This window comes from Raphanus sativus, chromosome 1 (assembly GCF_000801105.2).
Source record: "Raphanus sativus cultivar WK10039 chromosome 1, ASM80110v3, whole genome shotgun sequence".
NCBI classification, from domain to species: Eukaryota; Viridiplantae; Streptophyta; class Magnoliopsida; order Brassicales; family Brassicaceae; genus Raphanus; species Raphanus sativus.
This window is the reverse complement of record NC_079511.1, coordinates 9098715-9117882: the sequence shown is the minus strand read 5'-3', so window position 1 is coordinate 9117882 and position 19168 is coordinate 9098715. Positions and strand designations below refer to the sequence as shown.

At 35.7% G+C, this 19168-nt stretch overlaps 4 protein-coding genes and 1 non-coding gene across 6 annotated transcripts; 1 reads left to right on the top strand and 4 right to left on the bottom strand.

Moving 5' to 3' along the window:
• Nucleotides 1-4: 4 nt before the first annotated feature.
• Nucleotides 5-1649, bottom strand: LOC108810042 (protein MULTIPLE CHLOROPLAST DIVISION SITE 1). Its single transcript, XM_018582173.2, has 5 exons — nucleotides 1510-1649; nucleotides 1066-1410; nucleotides 803-984; nucleotides 341-728; nucleotides 5-262 (listed from the first exon to the last, which is right to left on the bottom strand). The coding sequence occupies exons 1-5, from the start codon at nucleotides 1555-1557 to the stop codon at nucleotides 119-121; spliced, it is 1107 nt and encodes a 368-aa protein (XP_018437675.1). The 5' UTR covers nucleotides 1558-1649; the 3' UTR covers nucleotides 5-118.
• Nucleotides 1650-1661: 12 nt separating this feature from the next.
• On the top strand, nucleotides 1662-1733 carry TRNAW-CCA (transfer RNA tryptophan (anticodon CCA)). The gene has a single exon. It is a non-coding gene; the product is annotated as a tRNA-Trp (tRNA).
• A 4742-nt stretch (nucleotides 1734-6475) lies between these two features.
• Nucleotides 6476-7311, bottom strand: LOC108839464 (RING-H2 finger protein ATL80). Its single transcript, XM_018612224.2, has one exon. The coding sequence runs from the start codon at nucleotides 7227-7229 to the stop codon at nucleotides 6609-6611; it is 621 nt and encodes a 206-aa protein (XP_018467726.2). The 5' UTR covers nucleotides 7230-7311; the 3' UTR covers nucleotides 6476-6608.
• A 4495-nt stretch (nucleotides 7312-11806) lies between these two features.
• Nucleotides 11807-18729, bottom strand: LOC130511879 (uncharacterized). 2 transcript variants are annotated; one of them, XM_057009687.1, is made up of 7 exons: nucleotides 18711-18729; nucleotides 13259-13582; nucleotides 13057-13186; nucleotides 12857-12976; nucleotides 12603-12779; nucleotides 12276-12515; nucleotides 11807-12193 (listed from the first exon to the last, which is right to left on the bottom strand). In XM_057009687.1, the coding sequence occupies exons 2-7, from the start codon at nucleotides 13435-13437 to the stop codon at nucleotides 11936-11938; spliced, it is 1104 nt and encodes a 367-aa protein (XP_056865667.1). In that variant the 5' UTR covers nucleotides 13438-13582; nucleotides 18711-18729; the 3' UTR covers nucleotides 11807-11935. The 2 variants fall into 2 exon arrangements, with proteins under 2 accessions (XP_056865667.1, XP_056865664.1); XM_057009684.1 differs by lacking the exon at nucleotides 18711-18729 and adding an exon at nucleotides 14210-14538.
• Nucleotides 14735-17654, bottom strand: LOC130511878 (uncharacterized). The gene is made up of 4 exons (XM_057009680.1): nucleotides 16274-17654; nucleotides 16100-16199; nucleotides 15642-16031; nucleotides 14735-15556 (listed from the first exon to the last, which is right to left on the bottom strand). Exons 1-4 carry the CDS (start codon nucleotides 17614-17616, stop codon nucleotides 15233-15235), a joined length of 2157 nt encoding a protein of 718 aa, XP_056865660.1. The 5' UTR covers nucleotides 17617-17654; the 3' UTR covers nucleotides 14735-15232.
• Nucleotides 18730-19168: the final 439 nt, after the last annotated feature.

Genomic DNA, 19168 nt, shown 5'->3' with positions numbered 1-19168 from the left:
CATATGAAAGAAAAAACAGAGATTTAGGTTTTTTTTAACGTATATCACCAAAAAGAACAAAAAAGTATCTTCAGTTTCTTGGAACGCAAGTGTGACTCTCAAGGCTATATTTAAAAGCTTATTGCGTCTCCTCAGAAGATGAATCACCAGTATGATTCTCCTGGACATTATGGTCTTCCTCGAGCTGGCCTGAGAACTTGTACGGCCTCTGAAAATCTCTGGCGTTTTGACTATCAATACCCAAACTATTCAACTTCTCCTCCTGTAAATAAAGATCCAAACAATCACTACTTCTTGGAACTCTAACTGGTCATCTCCAAGAGAGAAAAAAAAAGCTTACATTTTGTAAAGCTTCAAGCTTTTTCTGCATAGCTTCATGCTCAGCACGAATCCGAAACGGAACACCTTGCTTCTGGTACACATTGTTCTGAGCAAGGTCTTGATCGATATCGCTAACCGTGGTCGCAAACGGATGATTGGCAGGGATCCATCTGACAGTATCAGGATCAACATCAGGAGGCACCGAGTCTCCTTCTTTGAGGAAAACAGTCGGTCTCTTCCACTGGTACGCTCTCGACCTTCTCTTCTGATGAACACTCTGTTCTTTCTCCGTAAGCGTGACCGGAGCTAGCTTATAAACTTTACCGCACATCTCCACCGTGGAGCTTCCTTTGCCAAGTTTAACGAAAGGGTTGTTGAACGGGTCTTCGTAGTTAAGAGTCTTTGAGCTGATAAAAAGGAAGAAGTTAAAAGACCAAAAGTTAAAAAAAAAGGGTTATAAAATGAGAAGAAAGAGCCATACATGCCTCTTCTATCACCGGATCTCAGCTGGCCACGTCTCACGAGATCGGCAACGGAGCCAGGAGGACGGTTATTATTATCTCTCGATTTTCTGACTGCATAAGCTCGTAAAGAAGCGAGCAGGAGAGTAGCTACGATGCTGATACCAATCCAAACGCTGTTCTTCCCTGAGGACTTGTTCATCTAGAGAGAGACAAAAGATTACACAACAAAGTCGATAAAAGATTCAATCTTTAAGCAGAATCAGAAGAGAGAATCTCATACCAGGAAGACGACAGGAGGGAGTGTGGTGACCATACTCCGAAATCTCGAGATTGAAGTCTCGGAATCGTTGGCGATGGTGGTGACCATGGTACGGAATCTCGAAATCATCGGAGTCTCGGATTCAGTGGCCGTGTTGTTGTTACTCGGAGTCGTGGCAACTTCTTCTTCTTCTTCTTCCTCGTTATCATCATCGTTCTGAGTTTCTTCATCGTCTGGAGCCGAGGAATCGTCGGCAATCGATTTGCACACGAATCTTTGATTGGTTTGGACTTGAAGACTTATGTGTCTGCGTCTGAACACAAGCAGGCTTGAAGGAATCTGGAGCTTGGATCTTCCAATCGACGACTAGGGTTATCAAAAGACAGACAAAACACAAAACGCGACCGTTTTAAGATTGCAATCAACGGAAAGAAGTAGAGAAAGAAGAGAAGGATTGAGTTTTACCTGGAGATTGCAGAGAGAATGGAACTGGAGAGAATTAATGGATGCCATATCACTTCATGTCTGAGGGAAGAACCGAACAACACTCACCGTGTGTTCTTATTCGAACCTGTGTTTAGTTGTTATTTAGTTGTAAGTGCCATTGTAAGACATTGGGATCCGTGGCGCAATGGTAGCGCGTCTGACTCCAGATCAGAAGGTTGCGTGTTCGATTCACGTCGGGTTCAAAAATCCCGAAATTAAATTCGGCAATCCCCAATTTTATTTTTATTATATACGCGGAAACGGCCCAATGAGAAGAAATACGAAGGAACGTCACGTCACGACCCGTTAACGTTAGGAGAATCCAATTATACAAAAGGAAGTGGTCACTTGGTTGGGCCGTTGAGAGAATCCAACCCAAATATTTATTCCTCAGTCAAAATGCTCTGACAACATCAAACTCTTTGTGATACCACCACTACTATCATCAATATTCGCAATAACTTATATGATCAGTTTTTTAACATACACTTTAATAAATCGTTGATGGGGGGGGGGGGGTATCACTTATATATTCAAGGCGAAGTTGTCGAGCCACCCACTAGAAATGGAACTTTCTAGTTGTGCAAAAAGGTCGACACTCAGTATAAACTACAGAGTTTGATAGATTCTTTGTCTTTTCTATTTTTGATTTTTATTTATTTTATATACACACATTCTCATACACTCACACATATGAAACCGTTTTTAACTCATTGTTTTTATAAATCATAAATGTAAACAGAATTAAGTCCTTTTGAAAATTGCATTTACATGTCCAATAATCTTTGTTTAAACATATTCAATGTTGATCCTTCAAAATGGAGACATGTACAGATAATCCCTAAAATGTTGTTTGAAACAATAAACACTGCTTTCTCAGCAAAAAAAAAAAAACAATTAACACTGTATATACTTCACTAAAACTTTTAATATAAATCACTTTGAGATTCAAATTAGACCCTTCAAATTTTTTATGTCCGTTTAAGACGCCTAAATTCATAAGCAAGTAATACTTTAAGAATGTGTTTCCCTTCCTAGCCATAAATCACATAAAGCTTAAGTTTTAGGCCATATTTCTTTTTGTTTTTTTTTTTTTTTTTTTGGCTCAACAACTACTTTCATTAACCATAAGAATTAGGACCTACATCAATGTTTGATCCTAAGTAAGGCATATTTCTTTTTGTTATATTTGATATTTCTAGGGCCACAAATTTTAAATTTGTGTACTTTAGTTTTTTTTGTCAGGAAAGAAGTGTACATTCATTAGCTTAATGATCATAAATAATTAGTTTTATATACTCCTTACAAGAGTTTATAACTTAAAGCCATGTTTATTTTATATTTGACTATCAATTATTGTCAACTAACTTATTAATGTTAATACAGCCATTTTTATATTTCACACAAAGACAGTAAATATATTATTCCTTATATTTGTATGATATTTTTTGGTTCTTTTGTAAATGTATTTTTCTTATATTTGTATTATCTCTTTGGTTCTTTTATGATTTATAAAATAAAATAGTTTCACACTAGAGTGTTAGATTCATTTCTAAGAAACAAAAAGTTAGTTTCATGCACTACATTCTCCTATATAAAAAACAATATATTTTCTTAACAATGATAAAACAAAAATAAAATAAAAACAATTTGGACAAAAACAAAAATCAAAATTTCTAAAAGTGTTTTAAGGCCACATTTCTTGCATTGCTTTAAGCCACCAAATATTTAGGACCGGCACTTAGCTAGACATGAAAATGAAATACTGCTTTATTTAGCACACAAATATTTCACAACACCCATTTTAATTAAAGAACTGTATTAGTCATTCACGCAGTAAACGGAAACAAATATTCAGTAATGCTCAAACTAGTGGAGAACATAAATATGGGAATCTCCATCCTCATTGGTGGACTTGAACGTTTCCTCTCTCATCATTTTAGTCGGCGAATTTATAGTCCTTCTGACAAAATATAAAACTTCTCGTCTCTTTCAGTTCCTACTTCTCTTTGTTGGTCATGAGATCACTTATTTTTGTTGCGACTCTTTGTTACATGGTACAACTGAAAGCTTCAAGGGATAACACATAGTAATACACATACATTACTTATGTAATGTTGGAAATAACTGATGCCGATAGTGTAATTTCTAATTCCCTGCATAAATAGCCTTATCAACAGTTTGTTTCTATCTATTTTTATGTTTTGTGATAAAGTATTTGTAGTAAAATATTATTCGCATTCATAAATATTCAATAAAATATGCATGCTTTCTCATAGTCCACTAATACATTGAACTTTAGGTTAATGGTCGTAAATTTTTGCTGAACTTTGGTTAATGGTCGTAATTTTTAGTAGAATTAAAAAGGGATTAAATTACAATTATATATAATATAGTTAGCAGCACCAAGCACAAGGACGCACTTTCCGTAGTGGAAATGCTTGTGATGGGATTATATGGTGGACCATCCGCCGTTTTTAATTCAATGGCTCCCATTAGAAACGAATAATATTCAATTTAAATAACTAAATCACTGTTGACAAGAAAAAAAAAAACTAAATCACTGTTGACAAAGAGAATTTAAATTAATTTAAATAAATCTATCAATTAATTCATTCAAAGTTTACTTTACTCTTAAATATGTATGTGGAAATCGCAATATATTTGTTAGGTCAAAACTCAAAAAGCTAGAAGACACCACAAAAAATAATTTCTTGCGGTCATCTTGACTCTTTCAATTATACTATCCTTACAGTTGATTATAAAATCCATCTGATTTAGTGGAACATAGGCTCGCATAACCTATTCCCGAAATTCTATAACCCTTATGACCTAAAAGAAGTTGAAAGAAATACGAATAATTACCACTGGACGTTGTAGTTAGTTGGTTTAAGTGCATGTGTTAGTTCTGTTGCGTTTTAGTCCGAAATCCGGTGAAAGAATGTTTTACACCACAAATTTTACCTTTCAAAAATATGAAAAGGTAAGACCCAGCCAATACATTACATACATTTGTACCACACACACTGGCCAGGTTTCCTTTCCCATCTATTGGGGAATATTCCCATAATTAGCAAGAAACTATAAAAAAATCATGTAATCAACTGATTAAATAGTCTTTAGGAGCTTAATTTTGAAACAGAAATTGTATTCAAATGGATTTTTTTGTCGCGTCTACATATACTTTAATATAAAATCCACGGTACAATTTCGTTTAATATTATGAACTGTAATGAATGTATTATTTTTTAAAACCAAGTTGAACAACATAGTGGTTATATATAACTAGTAGTAGTGGCTATTTGTTGGACAAAAATAAGCTACAAACTAACGAGTTTCCTATAATAGGCTATCTCTCGATAGTGTCACCACAAAAGACTTTATAATATAGAAATCAAATGCGCAGATCAAGAATTTCAGTCATTTCTAATCTTTTGTATAAATAAATATTAGATTTTTTGTGTGTTAAAAGAATAGGTGTCGCCATCAACATGCTTATCACTCGGTGAACCAACTCGAACATATGGTTAAAAAATGATTCACAGTACGATTCAAAATTGAATACATCAGGTGGATTACTGGACCTCAACCCATTTCCATGGTTTAAAGAAGCAATGAAATGAAAACATATATGTTTAATTATCTTAATGTTTTTTAGTGTTGCAAATACATATTTTGATTTTTCCAATCAGTATTTTAGTAAATAAGTTTTAACAATTCAAAAAAAAACAGAGTTTGATATATTTCAATTAAAAAAGTTTGATAACATATCACAATTTTTTCATATCAGTCATTTAGTTTCAAAGGACCCAAATATTTTTTTGCAAATCAAGTATTTTTCATTATTTTTGAAATAGAGTTTGATAGATCAACATTCTCATGCAGTACATAAGGGCTGATACTAACTTTTTAGAATTTAATTGTAGTAAGATACAATTAATATATAAAAAGTCAGAAGTTTAAGAGTTTTTGTTTTACAATATGTTTCTAACAATGTTTTTAAATAATATATGTTCAATTTATTTTAATTTTGTACATCAAACACAAGTTTTATGGTTGTTTTTTGGTTGAAACCTAGCTGCTACTATTATTCCTTATGTTTCGTGAAAAATAATTTATAGTATATCTAAAGATATAACAAACATATAAAACTAAACTTTGGTTATTCATATATCTTTACACTAATATATATGCATATATCATCCCACTAGTTTATAACTAAACACCAATTTATATCAAGCATGAGATCCGAATCAAACCTGAAACTTTGGTAAAAACATATGAAGGAACTTTGTGGGTTAGGTATTTTTTGAATTTGATATGAACTCGACATGTACAAAAATATTCCAAAAGTCAAAAAACATATGTGAAGATTAGAATAGTATGTATACAAAAACCCAATCCAAATGGGTAACCAAAGATCTATGCATATTATTTGTCTCAGCAGTATCTCCATAATCATAAAATCAAATAGTAAACAATTTTATTCAAATACGCTCTATTCATTTTCATGGACTTATAAATACTATACGATGCATAAAAGCTAAAACATATTTCCTCCGTTTCGAATTATTTGTCGTTTTAGTGGAAATTTTTTGTTTTTAAATAAGTGTCATTTTCGGTTTTCAATGCAAAATTTATTGACAATATTTTCTATTCTATTTTTTAATTGGTTGATATATGGTTAGGTGTATTGGTAATAGTATTTTTATTTTGGAAATATGTAAAATTAAATATTTTCTTAATCTGTGTGCATAAGGTTAGAACGACAAGTAATATGAAACATATGGAGTATCATTTTCAGGGAGAGGGGGAATGTTAATCATCAACTTAAACAAATCAATCAGACGATTCGGTGAGATCAACTTCGAGTAGGTCTACAGATCGTTAAATTTCCATTTGGCAGACCTATAAACTCGAAGAAGTAAAAAAGGCTCGACGCAAATAGCGAAATATCAATTTCATACAACATTTACAAATTACAATAAAAATGTACACATTAAGAGAGTAAAACACTATCCACTAATCTGCATTAAATTATAAAGATATCTAACGCACGAACAAGGAAACCAAACGAATCAGGGCAGGTAGGAGCTAGGATCGTCTTCTCCTTGCTTAATTCGGATCACGATTTCAGGTTGAGGTTCGGGCTCAGGTTCGGATCCGGAGCTAGAGCTAGAGCTACCGGGCAAACCGCCACACTTATGACACCTGGCAACCACCAAGATCTGACGGCAGGAAGGGCAAGAGGAGTGAGACCCGAGCCACGTGTCAATGCAAGACAAGTGGAATCCGTGACCGCACTGCGGCAGAACGCGGAGCTCGTCGCCGGCGGCGAATTCCGCCAGACAGATGGCGCACTCGGCGAACTTCTCCGACTCCGGCGATTCCGGCGTGAAGGTGAGCTTCGGGAGAGACTGGAGCACTTTCTTCTTCAGTCCCTTGTTCGCCGCCGCCGCCTGCTGCGGAGGAGACTGGCCGGAGCCGTCTGGAGATCCGGAGGAGGTTCTGGCGCCGGTGGCGAGACGGCGGAGCCAGACGCATCGAGAAACCGCGATGAGGCCGAGGACGCAGATCAAGGCGCAGATGAGAGCGGCGAGGATGACGACGAGGTCGGAGTTCAAAGAGACGGTGGAGGTGTCCGCCGCGGGAGAGGGAGTGTTGGATTCTCCGAGAAGACGGAAGAGAATTCGCGCCATTTTTTTCTTTAGGTTTGAGAGTTTTGAAAAAAAAAATGGTAAAAGGATTTGATTAGAGTCTGAGAGGTTTTTAGAGAGGCAAAGAGGAGCTCAGCTTTATAGAGAGTGTGCGAGAGTTCTGCTTGCTTGGTATCGCCTACGCGTAATATGTCGCGATCGACAGGGTTACTATTGTCATTTAGAATACAACACGGCTTATTTTTATAATATATGGTTATTTAATAGCTGATGTTACACTTGTTGCTTTCTGTCCGAGACTATTGATGTAGCTACTATTTCTTTATTTTTCAGCATTCATGTCATGTTCAGAATAATAAAACTCATAATCATTTATCGTCAATTACTATGTTTTAATAATATTAACTAACTAAAATTTATTAACAAGAATGAATAGTGAATCTGGTATTTTCTGTGAATATTCATTTTAAATATATAAAATAACAATCTTTAAAAACAAGTAAACAAGTCTATCTTAATTTTTTTTGTTGAACATGAAAATAATTATTTGAGATAAGTATTAGTATATCTTTAGATAAAAAATTCTAAAGTCTCAGAAAAATATAATATTTTCTCAATTTCAAAATAAATATCGTTTTATAAATTTAAAGTAAATTTATTAACTTTTTATCTTAATATATTTTTCTATTAATTAAAATGTGGTTATGTATATTAGTAATAATTTTTTATTTTAGAAATATATAAAGTTAGATATTTTTTAAATTTGTATACTCAAGTGTAAAACGATTATTAAAATGAAATGAATAGTGATTTTGAATGTAAGAGATATTTTCTGTTGTTGGACCATCGGAACAATAACCGAAGATTCTTGGGTTTGGTCAACTTCTCAATAATTGCCTGCCTTTTGACTCGTAGACACACTCACATAGTCACAAAGAAACTCGACAGAAACAAATTACTTATTAGTTATCCGCTTTTGATTAAGTTAAACGTAACTAAAGTGTATTTTCTTGTTACGCTCGTAAATCAAATTAAGCTTAAAGAGCTTAGTATTAAGCTAATATCTTTATAATAGACGGGAAACCACCTCTTTTCTATATATAATACGATCGAATTAATGATATATGAAATGTATATATTCACATGGTCCATTCAAACTGCAAAGGTGATTGTTCTCTTGACCGAAAAGTAAAGTAAATAAAAATCCATGGATGGTTGTAACAAATTAAACAAAAAAAAAGTTCAAGAATAGAGTCTGTTGTCCAAAAGAAAGGTTGAGTCTTTGTGAAGATCAAAGATGCCCATTGGGAAAGAAAAGGCATTGCAATATAGATGCCGATTTAACTCAAACCGTCCATAGCAAGATCCTACCATTTGCACTCAAGAAACTTTTCAAGTGTACACTGGTCTATAGCTTAATCATTTTCTTAATATGGACTTTAGTTAGGTTAAACTAGTTATTCCATAGTTTAAGTATCTGCCCAACTTATATGGTTTTGGTAGTAGAGAACTTAATGACGACTGCCTTTGTACGTGGAGATATTCTTGATCGTTAATGCTAGATGATTAGTGTTGGCAAACCACAAGAATAGAGATATTTTGTTACGGAAAATATCTTAAGGTATCTCTTTAATAAAGACAAGTTTCAATGTAGTTAGATTACTTTATTTCACTCTTAAGTATTCTAAAAGATTTCTTAACGTATCTACTATCTTACCTTGATAGCCGATTACCTAAAGGAGAAATACAGTTTGGAGATTTATATGTCGAGGAAGCATTACTTACTTTGTAGGGCGCCTAACACATTTCAGGTTTCAGCCATCAGAATGATGCCACCTACACACTATACTAGACACCCGTCAATTAAAGAAAATTACAAAATTATAGTTTTCATAATACGAATTAGACTATACACTTGTATTCAATTTAAATGTGATTTAATTTTTAATGGAATTTTAGATGATTTTAATAAGTTGCAGAGATTTAGGGGGTGTATTCAACTGAGAGTTTTATGTGATTTGTATTAAAATGACAAATCCACTGTTATTCAAACATGAATTTTAAAAACTCATTTAAAATCCATTGTTATTGAATTTGACATTTCGTAAAGTACTCTGAAATCCACTGTTATTGAAAATATTTTAAGTTGTGGGATTTTAAAGTTTTGAGGTGATTTTAGGGTGTTTGGGTGGAGTTTCTTAGTTAAAAAAATAAAACTCAAATCCCATTGTTTTAGGTGATATTCTAGAGCAGTTTAACAAAAATCACCTAAATCTCTGCAACTTATTAAAATCATCTAAAACTCTATTAAAAATCAAATCACATCAAATGCTAAATTGAATACATCCTCCTTAGGTGATTTTTGTTAAACCACTCTAGAATATCATCTAAAACAATGGGATTTGAGTTTTATTTTTTTAACTAATAAAGTCCACCCAAACACCCTAAAATCACCTCAAAACTTTAAAATCTCACAACTTAAAATATTTTCAATAACAGTGGATTTCAGAGTACTTTACGAAATGTCAAGTTCAATAACAGTAGATTTTAAATGAGTTTTTAAAATTCATGTTTAAATAACAGTGGATTTGTCACTTTAATGAAAATCACCTAAAACTCTCGGTTGAATACACCCCCTTAGAAGTGATATGAAATAGCCAGAAGGAGGGATGTACATAAAAACGGTGATTTGTTGGCCAAAAAAAACGGTGATTTATTTCTGTTTTGTTTTTGTCAACAAAGACGGTGATTTATTAAGACCTTTGTTTTCAAAAAAATTAAGACCTCTGTTTTTAATCTTATCATAAAATCTTTTCGAAAGATATCTCAATTTCTAGTGTTTTAGCAAGACCTTTCTTTTAAAACATATCATACATCTCCTGGAAGGATGTCTAATTTTTGTCTAATTTTTTTAAGTACTATGTCCTTAGAACATCTCCAACCATTAGAAATTATATGAGATTCTAATAAAAAATAATTAATATTTTTATTAAATAATTAAATTTTCTATTTTTAAAATCTTAAAATGCTAGTTAACATGACACGTGGAAGGTAAAATTTATAATCAGTTCTAAAAGCACTTGTTTTAGAACTTTTATTTACTCTCTCTCTTATTTTCTTCTTTTATTTCTTTATTTTTAATAATGAGATTTTGAGTAAAGAAATTCCATTGGAGATGAGTTAGTTGTAAGAAAAAAAATTGTAGACACGATTCTGTTGTGTTTTTTCTTTAAATACTATCATACTTTTGAGAAAAGAAACAATATTGTGGAATTTCTAAACATTATGTAGTGCATTCAAAGGCCAAAATTGTATATAAGTAAAATCTATGACGTAGTATTCAAGATTGCGTACTTTACTATGCATAATACATGTAGCATAGTCCCTTTCGGTAAATATATATATGAATATGTACTACCCACGTTATTCTAAGTTTTGCATGAGTTGAGCTGTATTTTATGTTCTAGCCATTTTATGAATAGTAATAACAAAATTATGTGGAGGATGGTAGCCAGAATCGGCCGAATATATATGGTCGTTCTCGTGTTACTTGTCAGTGCATGGTCTTTTAAAACTTTTTCCCAACGATGATGATACATAACTAACTTCAAAATAGCAGATGTAGCACTCATCGATTTGGTGAGAAAGTTTGAGAGACACTTGTCAAACTTTCATTAAAAAGATTTCCAGTTTAGATCGTATACATATAATTATTTGTTATCACTTAGAACTTTAGTACCTGTATATAAAATCTTACTGAAGAATAGAAACAATGGGAACACCTAAAATGCAATACACATTAGAAGCTTACAAAAAAAAAATTCTGATAACAAGAGTATTGCTAATGATTATCTCTAAGGTTATGATCTACACATTTGTCCAAAAAAAAAGGTTATGATCTACACACTTTTTTTTTCTTTTTTTGTCAGTCTAAAAATTAATTAAGAGACAATATATAACCTTCTCAAAGAGTTTTTAAAAAGAAGGATACTATAGTTTAACACATTAGATAATGCATGCTAATTAGTAATTGCCAAGAGAGGTATGTGAGGAGGAAACGTGTGAAATTAGGAGTTTCTAAATATAGTATATCGATAAACACTACAAGAAAACTGCTCGATTCCCAGGGAAGATATCCTCGGAATGTCGTCGGAATTCACGTATTCCGACGACAAACCCAGGAAATGATCCGTCGGAATAATATCGTCGGAATAACGTAAGTCGTCGGAATTCCCTCGGAAATTTGTGACGAAATTCCGACGGAGACTTTTTCCGAGGGAATTCCGAGGAACACCTACGGTGATCCCATTGTCGGAATATCCCTCGGAATTTTCCGAGGGAATGTCCCTCGGAAAACACTGTCGGAAAATTCCGAGGAACTCTCCCTCGGAATATTCCGAGGGATATTCCCTCGGAAAATTCCGAGGAAACTGTTCCTCGGAATTTTCCGAGGGAATATTCCTCGGAATTTTCCGACGGAATACTCCCTCGGAAAATTCCGAGGAACACTTCCCTCGGAAATTTCCGAGGGCCTTCGTTCCTCGGAATTTTCGTAAAATATAATTTATATTAATAAATAAATATTAATTTATTTCTTATTAATTAAATTGGAAAATTAATTATTAAATTCGAAAATTAATTATTAAATTGAAAATTAAAATAAAAAACATAATATAAATAGTTCAAAAGTAATATTCATACAAAACAGAAAATAAAAATAAAGTTTAAAACATAAATTAAAGTTAGAACTACTCGTCCTCGTCGACGTCGAAGTTCTGGTCCGGGAATTGCCTCATGAAGGCCGCCATCATCTTCTCACTCCGCCTCCTGTCTGCCTCTCTAGCTCTCTCTTGAGCCGCCATCTTCTCCTCCAACTGACGGATGCGTTCATCCTTATCCTTCAGTTGATCCATCAGAGTAGGATCAACTGGCACCTGAGACGTAGGAGGAACCGATTTGGATCGACGACCCAAACCGACCAAACGTCCCTTCTTCTTTGGAATCGCCTGAAAAAGAAAATTTAAAATCTTAATCATAGAAAAAAATTTTAAAATTAATAAGTAAATTGATATTTACAAAATATCTTACCGATTCAAGAAGCTCGTTGATTCGGACTTGAGAGAGGGCAGTGGACTCAGTAGATGTGGCGTCAAGATCGAGATCGGCCTGGATCTGGGAGAGACGGGCCTCCTCGTCTTGTGTCATACTGTCCACCAGGGAGACAACCTCCTGCGCAAGACCGTCATCAATCTGGCCCGTGGTCTTGTTGGTGTGGATCCTCTTGTACAAAGGGAAATCACCCACGGGCTCACCTTCATTTTCTTGCGCCTAGGAAAACACATAAATTCAAAAAAAACATTAGAAAGCAGAAAAATTAAAAATTTACAATTAAAAAGAAAAGGAGTTTGAACTTACCATCTTGTCTGCGAGAGTGGGAATAGACTGAGCACCCAAATTGTGCTTGTACATGCCCTTCCCGCCACGATCGCTCTTGCGGTTGGCGGAGTTGGTGTTAGAGACCTGCTTCGTCGAGTCCTTGTCCCAATGGACACACAACTCCTCCCAAGTGGTCATGTTGATCCACTTTGGGACCTTATAATGAAAAAAAATTTTTTAAAGTTAAATAGAATTAAAAAAATATATTAATAAAGTTAAAAAAAAGAAAATACCTTATCCGCTAGCCACTTCTGCTTCCATTCATATATTTGCCCGGAATATGAATCCATACATTTGTGGATGAAGGCGTTGCGGATGAACGTCGTGTTATCCGGATGCCAGTTGAACTCTTGCTGGAAAAAACAAAACCTGATTAGTAGAAATAAAATTTCAAAGGAAAAAAATAGAAATTTTTAAAAGTTAGAATACTTACAGCAAACTGACGAAACCAGAGCTCCTGCTCATCCCTCGGCATCACTGTGAAGGTTGCGTATCCCTTCTTGAGGTCGGAATACATCATCCTGTTGATCCAAGCGCTGATCCCGTTATGGGATCGGTCGAACCTAATACATAGGAAACAACTTATTAAAAATGAATCTAATTTTTCAAATAAAGAAAATTAAACTTTCACTTACCAAGTCTGACCGGGTTCCCTAGGATACAGAGTGAGATAAGGGAGATGGTCACGACCTGGCTGTTGCACCAGCTGTGCAACAGTCATCACTCCTGGAGCGACATGAGGCTCGGGAATGTCTGGGAAGTCGTGAGGAAGATGAGGGGCCGCAGCGGGAGAAGGAGCCGCATGCTGAACCATAGCGGGACGGGGGCTCTGCGATGAGGATGACGAACCCCGAGACCGGCTAGACGAAACCCGAGAATCCGAAGGGGTCGTCGAAGTAGCGCGGCCTCGCGGTGGGGCCCGACGAGATCGAGCCCTCGCACTCTGGTCACTAGAATCCCTATAATTTTTTAAAAATAATGAATTAAAATTAATAAAATTTATTTTTTAAAATATATATTTATAAATTATAAAAACAGCTAAAATGATTTATAAATTAAAAAAATGTCTTAAGAATTATTAAATAACTTATAAATTATTTATAAATTTCAAAATATCTAAAAAAATATTAAATGACTTTTAAAATTATTTATAAATTATAAAATTTGCTAAAATAATTTTTAAATGACTTTTAAAATTATTTATAAATTATGAAATTTGCTAAAATAATTATAAAATGACTTTTTAAATTTTTAAAAATTTTGAAATTAACTAAAATAATTATTAAATGACTTATAAAATTTTTATAAATTATAAAGTAGCCAAAATAATTACTAAAAAATTGAAACCCTAAAATTAATCAAATCTAAAATCAAAACCTAATCAAACCCTAAAATCTAATCAAAACTTAACATCAAAACCCTAATCCTAATCAAAACCCTAATCCTAATCAAAACCCTAATCCTAATCAAACCTAATCAAACCCTAATTCTAATTAAAACCTAATCTACTCAAATTCCCTAAAATCTAACAAAATTCCCTAAAATCTAACCTAGAACTAATAAGAGAGGGGGAGAAGAGAACTTACATGGAGGAGGGAGAGATTAGGGGAGTGGGGGTGGAGGGGGAGCCCGAATATCAAGAGGGAGAGGAGGAGGAGCCGGAAATCGCCAAGGGAGAGGAGGAGGAGCCGGAAATCGCCAAGGGAAAAGAGAGAAAAGAGAGAAATGGGGAAGAAGATCCGCAGATCTGGTTTTACCCCGAAAATTCCGACGGAAAATGAAACCCTCGGAATTCTGTCGGAATTTTCGGTTTACGAACCGGTTTACCAGAATTCCGACGGAATTCCGAGGGATTCAGGAATTCCGTCGGAATTCCCTCGGAATTATGGGTTCCTCGGAATTTCCTGGGAAATTTCCCAGGAAATTCCTAGGAATCCTATGGTTCCTCAGAATTTCCTGGGAAAATTCCCAGGAAATTCCGAGGAACCATAGTTTAGGGGTTCGGATTAATGATTTACAAACTTTAGACCGTTCCTTGAACAATTTGGCAGTTTTCTCAAGACTTATATTGATAGTACATGACAAATAAACATTCAAATTACAAAATGATTGAATCGAATATAAGTATTGTCGTTTAGGTTCATTAAAGTGTATAAGTGTTTATCTTGCATTGCTGTTTGGGGATCTCGGTGCAACAATCGGAAAAGTGGCCATTAATTGGTACAACACCAATGTCTTGTCCCATAATCAATTGAAGACACTTACTAAGGCTTACGTAAGTCTTCTGGGAACCGTAAATTGGTGTTTTCGATTCTAAATCCTTATTCCCTAGGAATTTCCTGGGAAAATTCCCAGGAAATTCCGACGAAATGCTGAATTCCTAGGAATTTCCTGGGAAAATTCCCAGGAATTTCCCACGAAATGCTGATATCCGTCGGAATTTCCTGGGAATTTTCCCAGGAAATTCCTAGGAATCTATACCCTAAAATCAAATCCCTAAAATCTGATTTTACAAGGTAAAATTCCGAGGAAATTCCGAGGAAACCCTCAAGATCCTCGGAATTTCCTCGGAATTCTGAAAAAAAAAAAAAAAAAAAAAAAAAACTATACTACTCTCCAATCTCTGGTTCATCCTCTGAACCCGAGTCACCATCATCACCACCAGATGAATCTGAATCTGGATCTTGGTGAAACTCTCCAATCTCTGGTTCATCTTCGACGTGAACAACGGCTTCGTCTCCAAAATCGGTGAAATCGATAACAAGATCAACTGCAGCTACATCTCCTGCTGCACTTAAGTTGCCGGATGTGTTTGGTTGGAGTGGGTCTTCCAACTCAGAACTTCCTTGAACTCGGCTTCTCGGGTTGAGTGCTGTAACAGTAACCCATGGATCATCTCTGTTCGTAACCCGGGGGTATTTGATATAACAAACCTGTAACATTTTTAAATTTGTTAATTAAGTATGAATGATGATGAAGCAAATATTGAAAATAATTGACATATATATTTTTAATTACCTGATCGGCCTGAGAAGCAAGAATGAAAGGATCATAATATGGCAGTTTTCGCCTCGAATGTACTGATGTGACACCAAATGCATCTGTTGTGACACCTCGATCCGGAGTGTTGTCGTACCAGTCACAATAGAAAACTGTGCACCGCAATCCAACCATGCCCGGATACACGATTTCCAAAATCTCGCGTATGTTTCCGTAGTATACATCATCTCCAGCTGCAGAGCAAACGCCAGCATTATAAGTCTTACTCGAACGTCTCCTCTTAGAAGTTGTGAATGCATATCCCCGAGAAGCAAATCTCGGATATGACTTCACAACATACTTTGGGCCCCAAATCATCTCGCGTAGCCAATCATTAATTGTTTCACCTCTGGCCATACCATCAGACACCTATTAATAAAACATATGTTAGTATAAAAATTTGGTAAATAGTATAAAAATTTATTTTCTGCACTCACATAAGTACGCATCCATCCAGCAAATTCTCTCATCTTCAGTGCTTCTAGTTCCTCCTCTGTGGCGTGTCTATATTCGAACCGCTTTTCCGCCATGAAAATCCTGTACATATTATGATAATATAAAAATTTGAACTTGCTAAAATAAATATTAAAAATAATATTTAAATTTTGTACCTCTCGTATTGAAAAACATCTTCGTAGTTGGTGAGCAAATATATTTGCAATTGACTGTGCTCCTCTTCAGTAAGTTGACGGTTCTTTGGTTTTCCGCTGAGTCGTCCAACATCTGTGAAGATGTCTGGAACCGTAACATAATATGTTGCCCTTTCGCCTCTATCATCATGCCGAGCGGGTTTTCTGCTTTTCGTCTGCACTTCTCCTGGAAAGTAGTGCTCCGCAAAGTTTGAAGTTTCTGCTCTGATAAACTGTGCCACTATAGAACCTTCTACCCTACTTAAATTTTTCACCATTTTCTTTAGATGAAACATATACCGCTCATACAGATACATCCATCTATACTGAACAGGACCACCAAGTTCCAATTCTCTTGGCAGGTGAATAACAAGATGCTCCATAACATCAAAAAATGAAGGAGGAAATATCTTCTCAAGGTTGCACTTAATCACGGCTATGTTAGTCTTCAAGTTTTCAATACATTCAGGAGTAACTGATCTCGTGCATAAATCTCGGAAGAAAGCACTTATCCCGGCAACTGCTTCATAAACATTCTTTGGTAATAGTTCCTTGAAGGCGAACGGAAGGAGGCGCTGCATCATTACATGGCAATCGTGACTCTTTAAGCCGGTAAACTTTCCTTCCCTTCTGTCGACACAGTTACCCAAATTAGATGCATAACCGTCTGGAAATTCCACATCCTTTGAAATCCAATCAAAGAACGCATCTTTGGCCGCTGCATCAAGTCGGTATATGGGAAAAGGAGCCCTGCCATTCTCATCAACATGAAGTTCTTCACGAGCACATATATCGACTAAATCCAGTCTTGACTTCAAATTATCCTTGGTTTTACCTTGAACGTTAAGGATCGTGTTCATCAGGTTGTCGAAAAAGTTCTTCTCAATATGCATGACATCTAAATTATGCCTCAGCAGATGATCCTTCCAGTATGGCAGATCCCAGAAAATACTCTTTTTGTGCCAGTTATGTAGATCTCCAACAGCATCTACCGGATAATGCACATGTCCACCCACGTCTGGGGTCCTTTCTGCACCAAAATCTCTTAGTTGTGTCAACATTTCTCTCCCACTGATTTCCGGTGTTGGATCATCAAACACCCTCTTGTTCTTCGTAAATAAATTCCTACTCCTGCGATATGGATGATCTGGTGGTAGGAATCTCCTGTGACAGTCAAACCAACACGTTTTCCTTCCATGTTTTAGTTGGAAAGCATCAGTGTTATCTTGACAATATGGACATGATAGCCTTCCATGTGTTGTCCATCCAGATAACATACCATATGCTGGGAAATCACTTATTGTCCACATAAGTACTGCCCGCATTTGGAAGTTTTCTTTACATGAAACATCGTACGTTTCAGCACCTTGACCCCATAGCTGTTGCAACTCATATATTAGTGGCTGTAGAAATACATCAAGTGATCTCCTAGGATGCTCTGGTCCGGGAACAAGAATGGAGAGAAACAAAAACTCTCGACGCAAGCACAAGTTTGGCGGTAAGTTGTATGGTGTGAGAATGACTGGCCATAGAGAATATTGTCTCCCATGCTTCCCAAATGGGCTGAAACCATCCGTACATAATCCAAGGTAGACATTTCTTCTTTCATACGCAAATTCTGGATAGGTCGATTGAAAATGCTTCCAAGCTTTTGCATCTGAAGGATGTCTAATCTCACCATCCGTTGAATGCTCCGCATGCCATCTCATTGGTTGCGCTGTGCGTTCGGACAGATACAACCTCTGCAACCTTTCCGTCAATGGCAAATACCACATCCTTTTATATGGCACTGGAACTCTTCCACCCGTATCTTTATAACGAGCCTTTCCACAAAATTTGCATGCATCCAGCTGCTCATCCGCCCTCCAATAAATCATGCAGTTATCCCTGCATACATCTATTACCTGGTACGATAAACCAAGACCAGCTACCAGTTTCTGAACCTCGTAGTATGAACCAGGAGCAACATTATCCTCAGGTAGAACACCTTTTACAAAATCAGCAATCGCATCCACACAGTCTTCAGCCAAATTATAATCGGATTTAATGCTCATCAGTCTTGTTGCAGATGATAAAGCTGAATGACCATCTCTGCAACCTTCGTACAAAGGTTGCTTTCCAGCATCCAACATATCATAAAATCTCCTAGCTTGTGTATTGGGTAAATCTTCCCCTCTAAAATGATCATTTACCATCTGCTCAGTACCTACACCATAATCTACGTCCATTCTAATTGGTTCTTCTAACCTAACCGCAGGTTGAGGTTCGCTAGTACTACCATATTCATAATCAGTTTCCCCATGATGATACCAAATTTTGTAACTCCGTGTAAACCCTCGAGTATATAGATGAGTCCAAACATCTAACTGTTTTATAACCTTCCTATTTTTACAAGTAGAACAAGGACATCTTAACATACCTGATTTAGCTTCCGGTTGGTTGAGAGCTTTCCCCATGAATTCCTTTAGACCATTTTCGAACTCTGGCGTAAGCAATCTCGTGTTCGGATCCATATGAGGTCGATCTATCCAAGAGCGATGATAATTATAAGAAGACATGATTTTTTCAATCAGATTCGTGTGTGCAAAATAGAATGAGAGAGGATGAAGATATGTAGTGAATGAAGAGGATGAGGGGTGCTTGCATTTATAGATTAAATCTGCCGATATTTCCCACGACATTCCCAGGAAATTCCGACCAACTAGCCGTTGCCGTCGGAATTTCCTCGGAATAATCAACGGCTCTATTATCCCTCGGAATTTCCTCGGAAATTTCCGAGGGATCTACCAGTCCGTCGGAATTTCCTCGGAAAATTCCGAGGAAATTCCGAGGAAACACGAAAATTGTGTTTCCTCGGAATTTCCTCGGAATTTCGTG

Excerpts from the sequence above, each read along its gene's own strand:
- LOC108810042 (XM_018582173.2), bottom strand. The coding sequence starts at position 1,557 with ATGGCATCCATTAATTCTCTCCAGTTCCATTCTCTCTGCAATCTCCAG. Across the intron at positions 1,411-1,509 it reads ATTCTCTCTGCAATCTCCAG|TCGTCGATTGGAAGATCCAA; the intron begins GTAAAACTCAAT and ends TGATAACCCTAG. Across the intron at positions 729-802 it reads TCCGGTGATAGAAGAGGCAT|CTCAAAGACTCTTAACTACG; the intron begins GTATGGCTCTTT and ends CCTTTTTATCAG.
- LOC108839464 (XM_018612224.2), bottom strand. The coding sequence starts at position 7,229 with ATGGCGCGAATTCTCTTCCGTCTTCTCGGAGAATCCAACACTCCCTCT.
- LOC130511878 (XM_057009680.1), bottom strand. The coding sequence starts at position 17,616 with ATGCGGGCAGTACTTATGTGGACAATAAGTGATTTCCCAGCATATGGT. Across the intron at positions 16,200-16,273 it reads GATGTTTTTCAATACGAGAG|GATTTTCATGGCGGAAAAGC; the intron begins GTACAAAATTTA and ends TAATATGTACAG. Across the intron at positions 16,032-16,099 it reads CTGGATGGATGCGTACTTAT|GTGTCTGATGGTATGGCCAG; the intron begins GTGAGTGCAGAA and ends TTTTATTAATAG.
- LOC130511879 (XM_057009684.1), bottom strand. Across the intron at positions 13,187-13,258 it reads AGGGAACCCGGTCAGACTTG|GTTCGACCGATCCCATAACG; the intron begins GTAAGTGAAAGT and ends CCTATGTATTAG. Across the intron at positions 12,194-12,275 it reads TCAACGAGCTTCTTGAATCG|GCGATTCCAAAGAAGAAGGG; the intron begins GTAAGATATTTT and ends TTTCTTTTTCAG.